The following is a 12372-nucleotide window of genomic DNA, read 5'->3' on the forward strand; positions in this document are numbered from 1 at the left end:
TCGTGGAATTAGAATGTGAACCTTGGCATAAAGCTAGAAAGTTATACTTAAGTTATTAACATGCTACAATATTTGCTAAATCGTTTATATTTTTGCTAAATCATTTTCTTAATATCCTACTCACACAAAATATACGTGCATGCATAAGATATACATACTAGATATGTTTGTATGTCTTATGAAGCAGAGAAGTCCTTTCAAACTTTTAATCTACATACAAATAACCTTGGAATCTCTTCAGTATGTAAATCGTGACTGTGTCTGAGACAGGACTGGGATTATGCATTTTTAATGTGCTACCCTTTAATGCCATAGCTGCTGACATTTGAGTAGCAAGGTCTTGAAGGATATTAAATCATACAAATAAATTATACAAATAAATAATAGTCATACAAATAACCTATGTGTATTATGCACATGATGAGAAAATGGTATAATTCACGAGATCAAATAAATTGGGGGCTCAATGTAGTCAGAGATAGGCTTATTTAAGCCAAAATATTAAAGGATGGTTGGAAAATGTAACTGAGTTATTGAGACAACAATACTGCATGCATATTTGGTTTATTTTTGCCTGAAGATGTTTTTTTTTTAGATATCAAACTGTGTTTGATTTGGAGAATCAAAGATTCTCCAGCGTAATTAAGGCCAAGTACCTTGGAGCTATTTTTTATACTTTTTTTTAACTTTATTTAAAAAGTGCATCACATAGTTGACATAGTTGACCATAATACATTTGTTTTCAGGTAAGTGAGAGAGAAGTTACTAACAAAAGAATAGAAAGAAATATAAGAAAGGAAAATGATGGAAGAAAGTATGAAAAAAGAAAAAGAAGTACAGTAGCTAGCACATTTGAGAAAATGATTGTATCTCCAATGAAGTCATTAATATAATGTCAGAAAGTTTAGTAAGCACTTATTGTTAGCTATCCATTCTGTTATTTCATTCATTTCTGAACAAATGATCTCAGCTACAGGGTCTAAATTGCTGTGTTCCTATAGGGATGAAAGAATCAAACAAATAAAATACAGCAAAACAACTAACCTCATCAAAAAATGGGGAGAAGAAATGAACAGACACTTTGAAAAAGAAGAAAGGCAAATGGCCAAAAGGCACATGAAAAGATGTTCAACATCACTAATCGTCAGGGAGATGCAAATCAAAACTACTATGAGGTACCACCTCACGCCACTGAGATTGGCACACATCACAAAAAAGGAAAACAAGCAGTGCTGGCGGGGATGTGGAGAGAAAGGAACTCTTTTTCACTGCTGGTGGGAATGCCGTCTAGTACAACCTTTATGGATAGCAATATGGAGATTCCTTCACAAACTGGAAATTGAGCTTCCATACGATCCAGCTATACCACTCCTAGGAATATACCCAAGGAACACAAGAATACAATACAAAAATCCCTTCCTTACTCCTATATTCATTGCAGCGCTATTTACAATAGCCAGACTCTGGAAACAACCAAGATGCCCTTCAACAGATGAGTGGCTGAAGAAACTGTGGTACATATGGAATACACAATGGAATACTATGCAGCCATCAGGAGAGATGAAGTCATGAAATTTTCCTATACATGGATGTACATGGAATCTATTATGCTGAGTGAAGTAAGTCAGAGGGAGAGAGAAAGAAGCAGAATGGTTTCACTCATCTATGGGCTTTAAGAAAAATGAAGGACACTTTTAACAGTATCTCAGAGACAAGAGAGATGAGGGCTGGTAGGTGCAGCTCAGGACATGCAGCTCATCACATAGAGTGATGAGTGCAGTTGCAGAGATGACTACACTGAAAACTATCATAACAATGTGAATGAATGAGGGAAGTAGAAAGCCTGTCTCGAGTACAGGTGTAGGGGGGTGGGGAGGAGGGAGATCTGGGAAATTGGTGGTGGGAATGTTGCACCGGTGAAGGGGGGTGTTCTTTACATGACTGTAATCATACAACTATAATCATGTTTGTTTTCACGGTGTTTAAATAAAGATAAAAAAATACAGCAATTTAAAGTACTATTACTGATACTGTGGCTTTTGTGGGCTGTGTTCTCAGATGCCAGGCCTCCTGGAAGAAAGAGGATGCTGGGGGAAGTTGCCTGCACTAGCTCCAGAAAGCCCTGTTGATATCATCCCAAATACTGGCATATCTGAAGTTTAGTCAGATTGGTGTTTCTGAAGAAAAATGTAGAGGGTGGTGAGGTTGAGTCTTTGCCAAAAAGGTGGTTCTGGGAGTGGATGCAGCAGGCATGGCTTCAACAGGACAGAGTTTGGCTCATCCTCTCCTCCTAAGATTGCCCGATTTTTCTGTGTGGGCCAGTGTACCCATGATTTTTCATGGCTTGCATCTTGTTTGAAAAAAACTCCACAGGGAGCTGTTTGATAGCATACATGGTGACTGCATTTGTCTCTTTTACTACTTATGATATCCTATCCAAATTTATAAAAAAGTTTCCTAAATTCTTATTTAAAATTCATTCTTTTTACATTTACTATATATATATATATATATATATATATATATATATATATATATATAATTTTAGAAATTTATGGCAGTTCTCAGGTCTTATACCTGATTCCATGATTACGGTCACTCTGGTGGTTTTAGAGAGTGGGTCATACGCTGCATTGTGAATCCAACCTGATTGGCACTTAACACCTGCCCAGTGCCTCTGAAACTATAAGATGAGGTAGCAGGTTTTCTGATGTTTAACCAATTATTCTGCCTTGGTATTTCTCTTTTATTTTTATTACTACATCGATTTATGACTTTGTTGATATTTTAATTACTAGACATTGTTGTAGCCTCTATTTTTCTACCCAAACAAGCCAGGTGTTATTTCCGAGTAAACTGAGTTATCTATCACCTATGATTTTTCAAGTCACTTTTCTTAGGGAAACAAATGTATATGCACACAGAAAAGTTAAATCTCCTGAGTGAACTTAGTCATTTGAAGTGAGAGGCATTTCCAAGCAATGCATAGAGGCATCAAGATCCTGTGGCAATGATACTACATCCAGGCCAGAGGATAGGACAGACGTGCTGAGGAGTCCTGATTGTACTCAGGGACGTCTTGCAGTGCTAGGGCTTGAACTCAGGTCCTGACACATAAAAACATGTGCCTCTGACTCCTGAACTAAGTTCCCAGACTTTGAAGTTATTCTTTCTTGAGGAGAGTCATACATGACAATCCTCGGGGTTGACTTTTACCTCCACACCCAGGACCACACCTAGTAGGGATCAGGGGAGCATATGGGATCACAAGAATCAAACATGGGTCAACTGTATGCAAGACAATCAAAATTGCTATATTGTATTTCTGACCCTGATATACTTTCTTTGAGACATTTATATGGGGGAGATGTGTGGGAAGAGAAAGAGAAAAATGATCAAGAAAGAATATGGATCTCTCCAGAGGAGATAAAGTGCTGAGAGAACACGTCTCAGGTTGAGATATGGGCCAGTCTCTGAGGTGATGAATGTATCTGAAATTAATCTTTAGATATGTAATCTCTTTTTAAAATATGCAGCAGTTTCTAAAAGCCTGCATTCATGTTCCAAAAGAACATGTTAGACTAATCAATGAATATAAATAAATATTCAGGTAAATTTATATTCTACAAACATGACTGAATCATTGTTGAATACTAGATTTCTGTTTTTTATTATAACTTTTAGCATTCTAAGGTTAAAATGAAGCTATTGAATCAAATTATAGACATATAGCTGTTTTGTTATGTCCCTTTATTTGTTTCTTTCTCTAGGAGCATTATTTCTAGTGAATTATAATTGCTTGTGGTCATTTTCAGTGGACAGAGCTAAATATGTATGTGCCTTTCTCATATGTTTCTCAATATGTTTCTTGCCTTTCTCATTTAATAATATATTAATTAATTTAATACTGATATATTTTATCCCAATATGTTTCTAGATCCATAGAAAATTTAAAATATAGCCAATAGAGGCAGGAGATAGTACAGTACAGTGGGTAGGGTACTTGTCTTGCATGCAGCCAATCCAGGTCCCTGGCATCACATATGGGACCCTGAGTATTGCCTGTAGTAATTCTTGAGTGCAGAGCCAGTAGTAACACCTGATCATTACCAGAATTGGCCCAAAGCCCAATTGTAATAGAACAGAATATATAATATATAATACATAACAAATATTATATGATATAATAAATATAACATCTTTAAAATATAGTTAATAAATATATAATACAGTGTATTTATCATATGTGCATATATGTAAAGTAGTTTGTATTTAAATATGTTTTCAAAATGGGAATCCCATATTATTGTAAACTATTGACTACTAAATGAAATTGAAGATCTTTTGGTAAGTCTACTTCTGTCTAGGAGATTATCTATTAGATTTCTATCAGAAATATTTATTGTAAATACTGTTTTAAAGTCTGTAAATATACCTATTTCTGGGGCTGGAAAGATCCAGTACAAGTTGTGTGCTTGCCTTTCACACAGGTTTGATCCCTGCCACCCCATATAGTTCTTAGAGCCTGACCAGGTGTGATCTCTGAGTGTAGAAACAAACAAACAAACAAAACTCTGGGTACTGGATTTAATTCCTCCCCCAAAACATAAAGTAAATGATAAAATAAAATATAATACCTATTTTCTCAAGGGCAGAGCAATAGTACCTGTGATAAGGTGCTTTGCCTTGCTGTGGCCCACCTGGGTTCAAATCTTTGCACCTACATATGGTCCCCTCAGCACAGGCCTTTTTTGACACTTCTTCAAGTTAGGTAAGCAGATGACCCCTAACCACATGGAGAAAAGTTCAGCTTATTATTAGAGAAAGACTAAAGAAATCTACTGTACATCATCTTAGACCTGTGGGAATACCTATGTTCAAAAGATGACTGGAGCAAATTTTATGACTTTGTTTTTCCTAACAGCTACATAGTATTCCATTGTGTAGATATACCACTGTTTCTTTAGAAACTCATCTGTTGTCAGGCTCTTGAGTTGTTTTTTTTTCCAGATTCTGGCAATTATAAATAGTGCTGTGATGAACATAGAAATGCATAAGGAATTTTTGTATTGGGCTATTTTGTTTCTAGAGTATATTCCTAAAGTGTATTGCTAAAACATATGGATGTTCAATTTCTAACTTTTTGAGTAGTGTTCATATTGTTTTTCAAAAAGGCTTGACTAGTCTGCATCACCACCTTTTTCCTTAAATTCATCTATGCCATCATGGTTGTTATTGAGTGTGTGTGTTTGTGGGGGGGGGGGAGAAGAGACAGAAAGGAAAGAGAGAGACAGAAAGAAAGAGAGAAAGAGAAGATTGTGCTAGGATTTACAATATTGGTGCTTATAATTTTCATGATAGTCTTTCAATACCAGCATGCCTACTTTCCTCAGCCAGTGTCCCACTGGCCCCTCCCACATCTCTCCTCCATGTAAGCTCATTTCCATAGACAAAATCTTCAATTCTGATGATTTGTCATTTCTACTCCTCTTTTGGGAGTCTTATATTTAGGATAGTATTTTCTTTCATTGTGCAGATAATGACACCTACATACATAGGTGAATAGAGCTAATTTCCTATGATTCAGTGGGGTTAAGACTTAAGCCAAGTGTCCTGATTAGGACATGAATATAATTATGATTAGAAGTTGTTCTTTCAGCATATCATTTTACTAAATATTATCATTCATTAAGCATTTTATGAACATTTTCAAACATAGAAATTTAAATTTTCTTTTAAAAAATATATTAATCATTTTGTTAAGATCCAGTATAGCTGAAAGACCATGAATTATTAAAATTCTTAGTCTCTGTAAATTAGCTTTTTATTCTATCTTTTAAGAGAATTTTGCCTACTTTTCCATTTTCTCTGCAATATTTTTATATAACTTAAGTGAACTCAGAAGTCTCCTAAGACCCAGATGTTGTTTTCCTTCAATAATGACAAAATTTATTCAGTGAGAATCAACAACTATATAAATATATCTGATTACTTGAGTGCAGTTAGTAAAAAAAAAAAAAAAACTTTTTCTCCATCTTCACTTTGATATTTAATATTATTAGTCAAAATGAAAATGTTGAACTAAATTTGTTATTTTCGTTACTTTCCAGTCAGGGTTTAGTAGTTTAAGGTGCTCATCAATTTCAGTGACACTCTACTCATAAGGTTAGGAACCTGCTGTGCAGAGGACTCTGGGTCTGAATATTCGCAGCATGAACAGGGTGAGGTAAGGTGAAAATCAAACTTGGTTCTTCTGTATTCAAGAATCCTTACTCGAGCTATATCTCAGCCAAATACTTGTATGCTTTTTAGAATTCGTCAGCCTTGGTTAAATGAATGAAAAATAGATACCTTGGGCCCGGCGAGGTGGCGCTAGAGGTAAGGTGTCTGCCTTGCAAGCGCTAGCCAAGAAAGGATCGCGGTTTGATCCCCTGGCATCCCATATGGTTCCCCCAAGCCAGGGGCAATTTCTGAGCGCTTAGCCAGGAGTAACACTCCTGACCATCAAACGGGTGTGGCCCGAAAAACTAAAAGAAAAAAAATAGGTACCACATAATTTTTAATAGATACATTGTGTAAAACCAAGAAAATATTTATTTAATGTACTGTTTTAAGGGTGGAAAATGAATTATATTTAGAAATAAATTCTCTGCAAAGATTATGGTAATTAAATAAAATATATTAACAATATGTTTTGAAAGTATAATTAATATCTTGCTTTATTTTACATTGATACTTAGCTGCTCAGATCACACTAATTGCAAATTTTGCCTCATGCCATTCTCATTATTTGTCTAGATAAGTAACAATTCTAATTAATGATTTTAGTTATCTATTTTTAATAATGGAATAATCACCAACTCACTATACAAAACAAAATCTGAGATTCTAATAAAAAGCCCATGTAACTCTGTTGTCCCACAATCCTTCTCCCTTACACAAAAGAATTTATCATCTAGAACCATGAATTAATATTTACTTTCATCTTATTTTTTGTACTTATTTTGCCAAGAGTATACAAAATTATTTTAAAAAATAGAGAATATCAGACTATAGAATCTCTGAATTTTTGTAATTTATTACATGATTAATTTATATTGTCACTTGATGTATTTCATTCAATTTGATTGTCATTTAACATTCATTGACTGAATATAATAAATGCATTATCTTGTGAACATTTGTATTCATTCTAATTTTCTTACTATAAAATGCTGCTATGAACGTTCTTTAGTTTTTTTTTATACACATACAAAATATCTCTTGTTTATATATTGGGTATTAAAGGAATAGAGAGAGTATATGCCTTTTCAATTGTGAGGGAAAAATAGCAAGATTTTCTAAACTTATGCTGTCTTTTATACAATATATAAAAGAATCTTTGGAACTATAATATAGTATAACTTAAATATTTGGAATTCAATAGAGAAATATTATGAACATAACAAGTATTATTTAACATAAAAGCCTTCCTCTATTCTTGATGTGTGGAACTATACAAAGTCATCAGTTATGAAATGATACATGAATTTTTTGCTTTCTAACTCTTCTTTCACATCATTTTGTGAAGTGACCAGGGCTGTTGGATGCAGTCATTAAGATCGCTCTGTCCTCTTCAAAAAGTCAAGGAGTGAAATAATATATTTACTATATGCTGAAAATTGGAGTGTCATTCATTCCACCTTGCTCTAAAAAAAAAAAAATCACACCTTATTTCAATTGATTGTAAAATTGCCTGAGCCTTGTACATGAACAATTTAGATTTACAAAATGTTTTACTTTTTAATTTTTTTAAAATTTTATTTATTTATTTATTTTGGTTTTGGGGTCACACCCAGCAGCGCTCAGGGGTTATTCCTGGCTCTATGCTCTGAAATGGCTCCTGACGTGCTCGGGGACCATATGGATGTTGGGATTCGAACCACTGTCCTTCTGCATACAAGGAAAACACCCTACCTCCATGTTATCTCTTAGGTCTCAATGTTTTACTTCTTTAAAATAAGCAGTACTATGTAGGCACATTCACATAATTTGTAGTCATTTGGTTGCAAAGGTACACTAAGTTGGCCCACGTGGTTATTTTTAAAAGCCGTTTAATTATAGTTCTAAATTTTCATGTTAGTTTCTTGGAAGATATTAAATTACTTAAGTATAAAGGCATGTGTACAAATTCTCATTAATCTGAGATGTAAGATTAATGAATGCCTTTTAAGTTGAAACAGCATGACTAAGACTCCATGCAAAACACCGCTGTCAGGACTGGAGCGTAGCAAAGTGGCTTTGAATACAGCCTAGTTGGGTTGGATCCTTGGCACCCCAAATAATCTCCTTGAGCACTTATAGAAATAATCCCTAAGCACAGAGCCAGGAGTATGCTCTGAGCACAACAGAGTGTGGCTCAAAAGCAAAAACAAAATGCCACTGTCAGCAAATGCCAGGTAGGCATGGTGATGATTCATGGTATTAAATATTCTTTGTTAAAATATTGGAACATCTAGAACCTGTAGAGGTAGCACAGCGGTAAGAGTTTGCCTTGCATGTAGCTAATACAGACAGGTGGTTCAAATCCGGGCATCCCATATGGCCCCCTGTGCCTGCCAGGAGCGATTTCTGAGTGCAGAGCCCGAAGTAACCCCATAGTGCCAACGGGTGTGTCCCAAAAACCAAAAAAATAAAAATAAAAAGTAATAATCCATTAAAATATTGGAACTTCTGAAGAGAGTAAGAATAGTGGTTTAAAAAGAATGGTGGCATACAATATTCTGAAATCTTCCACCTCACCTCTTTCCTTTAACTTGAATTGGATGAATATAGTACAACAAATGTGTTTCCAGTATGTTCTTTATGGAATGGCAATTTCCATTATGATTCAGAGATATTTAAAATGATTATTATTTAGAGGACTTATATGAAACAATTTATTTCTGGTAGCAGCGTATTTGTTCTCTAGGACTTGTAATAGATAATACATTTCCTAAAATTATATAGAATTATCTAAGTTACTGAGCAGAAAATTTGTTCATAAAATGTATGGTGTTTCAGGAGTCAGTGATGGTACAATGGGTAGGACATTTGACTTGCATGCAGCTGACCCATGTTTGATTCTTAGCATCTTATATGGTTTCCTAAGCATCACCAGGACTATTTCTTTAGTGGTGCCAGGAGTGACCCCTGAATAAGGCCGAAGTGTGCCCTCCTTACTACCATCCGAAAAGTGTGATGCTTTACCTCTCATTATTCATCTTTAATTCCCTCCCATTTCTGATTGAGTTAAAGTTTTTTGGAGGGGGGTGGGAACATTGGGACCACATTTTACTGTGCTGAGGGCTTACTCCTGATTCTGCTCAGGGACCAGTCCTAGTGGCTCTTGGAAAACACATGCAGGCCAAAGGGATTGAATCTCCATCAGCCTCTTGCTGTATTAATTCTCTAATTCCAAATGACATTTTATATGGTAACTTTGAAGAAACCAACTTACTAATCTTTTACGTTTCAGGAACTGTTTTTAATAGCAAACAATGTGCATTATAATAAAATAAATATTTTAATTTCTTAAGGATATTGAACTCAGGCATTTTGAATTCAAAAGGGACCTTTACAATTTGTTGCTAAAAATATTAGCTTCTAATCATGGAGAAAGTGATCATAAAAACAGATCAAGAATTAAAACATGGAGTAGCTGATGTCAACTCTATAAAGCTAGATCTCCTTTATATATTACTATAAGCTTGATTGATTTATGAATCAAGGTAAGAGTAAAGGAACCTAACAAGCTAACAGTCAGGAGTTATGCCTTTTTAGTCCATATTGTTCTGGAAAAAGTTCCTTTCCTAGATAAGCCACAATCGGCCATTTGAAAAGAAAGGAGTAAATAAGAAAAGAAAAATAAACTCTTTAAAGCAAGTGCTGCCTCACCAAGAAGGATTTTCCATTTAAGATTCCAACAAGGAACTCTAAATTAAATGTTTTTTAGCAATTAGAACGCCTGAAATACTGACAGAATATAGTTATCACCACTTCCCACCACCCACGCACACACACACACACACACACACACACACACACACACACACACACACACACACACACACACACACACACACACACACACTGTCTCAGGAAGTTGGGAGGTCACTCCACTGCTGCTCCGGATAAAAGACAATGGAAGTTTATCCTTTCTAGACCTGTTCCACGCCCTACACCCCCAAAGTGATTTTGCGAAGTGAGGTGCTGAAAACTCTCTCTTACTGGGGAAAATGAGACACATCGCCCCAATGGCAACTCTGTTCCTGCTCTAAGCCTAGTGCGTGACCTTCTGGGGGGCCCCCAGTTCTCTGGTTCTGGCACCAGCTGTTTTCTTGAGCCCAGAGTTAAGCAGGAGTGCGCGGGGCCTGGCAAGGTTCCAACTTGTTTCCTGTTAAGGCCTAAGGGAAGCGGTTCGCCGCCCCAAATCCTGGGGCAGTGACGGGAAGGGGGGGGGCGGGAGTGGGAGCGGGCAGGAGGGGAGAGACCCAGCTGTAGGGGGCGGTGACCGTGCTCTGGGGGGGACAGCTCCTCACCCTAGGGCGGGCCAGACCCAAGTTAGAAAGAGCTGTGTGCGCGAGGTCTGGAACAATGAGGCCAGCGCTTGCCCTCTGTCTCCTTTGGCAGGTATTCTGGACCCCGAGAGGTCGGGCTGAGCACCCCACCGCCGACCGTGCGGGCTGCTCGGCCTCGGGGGCCTGCTATAGCTTGCACCACGCGACCATCAAGCGGGTGGCGGCCCAGGAGGCCTGCAACTTGCGAGGCGGAGCGCTCAGCACCGCGCACGAAGGTGCAGAATTGCGCGCGGTGCTCGAGCTCGTGCGGGCCGGCCCCGGGCCGGGAGGAGGCTCCAAAGACTTGCTTTTTTGGGTGGCCCTGGAGCGAGGGCGCTCCAACTGCACCCTTGAGAAGGAGCCGCTGCGGGGCTTCTCCTGGTTGTCGTCGGAGGTCGGTAACTCCGACCATGACTCGACTACTCCAACGTTGCATTGGGTAGAGGAGCCTCAGCGCTCCTGCACAGCGCGAAAGTGTGCGGGGCTTCAGGTCTCTAGAGGGGTGGATCCCGCAGGCTGGAAGGAGATGAAGTGCCACCAGCGTGCCAATGGCTACTTGTGCAAGTACCAGTTTGAGGGGCTGTGCCCTGCGCCGCGCCCCGGGGCCGCATCGAACTTGAGCTACCGCGCGCCTTTCCAGCTGCACAGCGCCGCCTTGGACTTCAGTCCGCCCGGGACCGAGGTGAGTGCCGTCTGTCCCGGGCCAATCTCCGTGACAGCCACCTGCATCGCGGACGAGGGCGGCTGGCACTGGGACGGGATCGACCCCGGGAGTCCTCTCTGTCCCTGTACCGGGCCCTACCTCCGGGCGGGCAAGTGCGCGCAGCTGGAAGAGTGCCTGGATAACTCTGGAGGCTTCAGCTGCGAGTGCGCTCCTGGCTTCTTTCTGGGCAAAGACCGACGCTCTTGTGTGACCCAAGAGGCAGCACAGTGGCCAACTCCAGGAGGGACCCAGGTGCCCGACCCACTGACACCACTCACCGCAGCGAGCCCCGTCTCCGTCTCCAAGAAACCTGACTTGCCTAGCGTCCACCAGGAGCTTGGAGAGGTCCCCGGACTAGGCGGCTCAACCACGTCTGCTCCTGAGATTCCCTTTTGGGGAACAAAGAGCACAACCCCTGCCCTTCAGATGACTTCACAAACCTCCATGACAAAAGACACTGTCCCCTCTGTAAGACTGACGACTCCTATGTTTAATTCCACATCTTCCCCGGCCGCCCCCCAAGTGTTCGACTCCTCCACCGTGGTCCTTATTCTTGTGTCAGTCGCTATAGTTGTGTTGGTGATCTTAACCATGACAGTACTGGGCCTTTTCAAACTTTGCTTCCACAAGAGCCCTTCCTCGCAGTCCAACAAGGGACAGCTGACCCGATCAGAGTTGGAGAAAGGGGCTCAGGAAGCCCGTCTGAGTTCTACTTCTGGGTCTAGGCCTGACCAGGGGTGAATGCAGCCCAGGGACAGAGCTCAGGTCTCCCGGGCCAGCAGAGGTCTCTCTTGGCTCCATCACACAAAGGGAAATAGGGGGCACTGAGTACTTTTTGTTCACAGAACTGTTTTTTTGAGGGTGTGTGTGTGTGTGTGTGTGTTCGCTTTTCCATGAAAAGGTAAAGAAGAGGAACTTACTGTGGGAAAGACTTTTTTTTTTTTTTTTTTTTTTTTTACAAATTCCCTCTTTCTCTAGTAATTGTTCACTTTATAAAGGAGTTCTATTTGGAAAAATCCTCCTTTGCAGATGCTGGTTCATACCAGGAGCTGGAATCTTACTGGAGAAGTGTTTTCTGGGGTTCATTCGGGG

At 39.2% G+C, this 12372-nt stretch overlaps 1 protein-coding gene across 1 annotated transcript; it reads left to right on the forward strand.

Moving 5' to 3' along the window:
* The first annotated feature begins 10614 nt into the window (after window positions 1–10614).
* CLEC14A (C-type lectin domain containing 14A) lies at window positions 10615–12026 on the forward strand. The gene has a single exon (XM_049766639.1). The coding sequence runs from the start codon at window positions 10615–10617 to the stop codon at window positions 12019–12021; it is 1407 nt and encodes a 468-aa protein (XP_049622596.1). The 3' UTR covers window positions 12022–12026.
* Window positions 12027–12372: the final 346 nt, after the last annotated feature.

This window comes from Suncus etruscus, chromosome 2 (genome assembly GCF_024139225.1).
Source record: "Suncus etruscus isolate mSunEtr1 chromosome 2, mSunEtr1.pri.cur, whole genome shotgun sequence".
Lineage (NCBI taxonomy): Eukaryota > Metazoa > Chordata > Mammalia > Eulipotyphla > Soricidae > Suncus > Suncus etruscus.

Excerpts from the sequence above, each read along its gene's own strand:
- CLEC14A (XM_049766639.1), top strand. The coding sequence starts at position 10,615 with ATGAGGCCAGCGCTTGCCCTCTGTCTCCTTTGGCAGGTATTCTGGACC.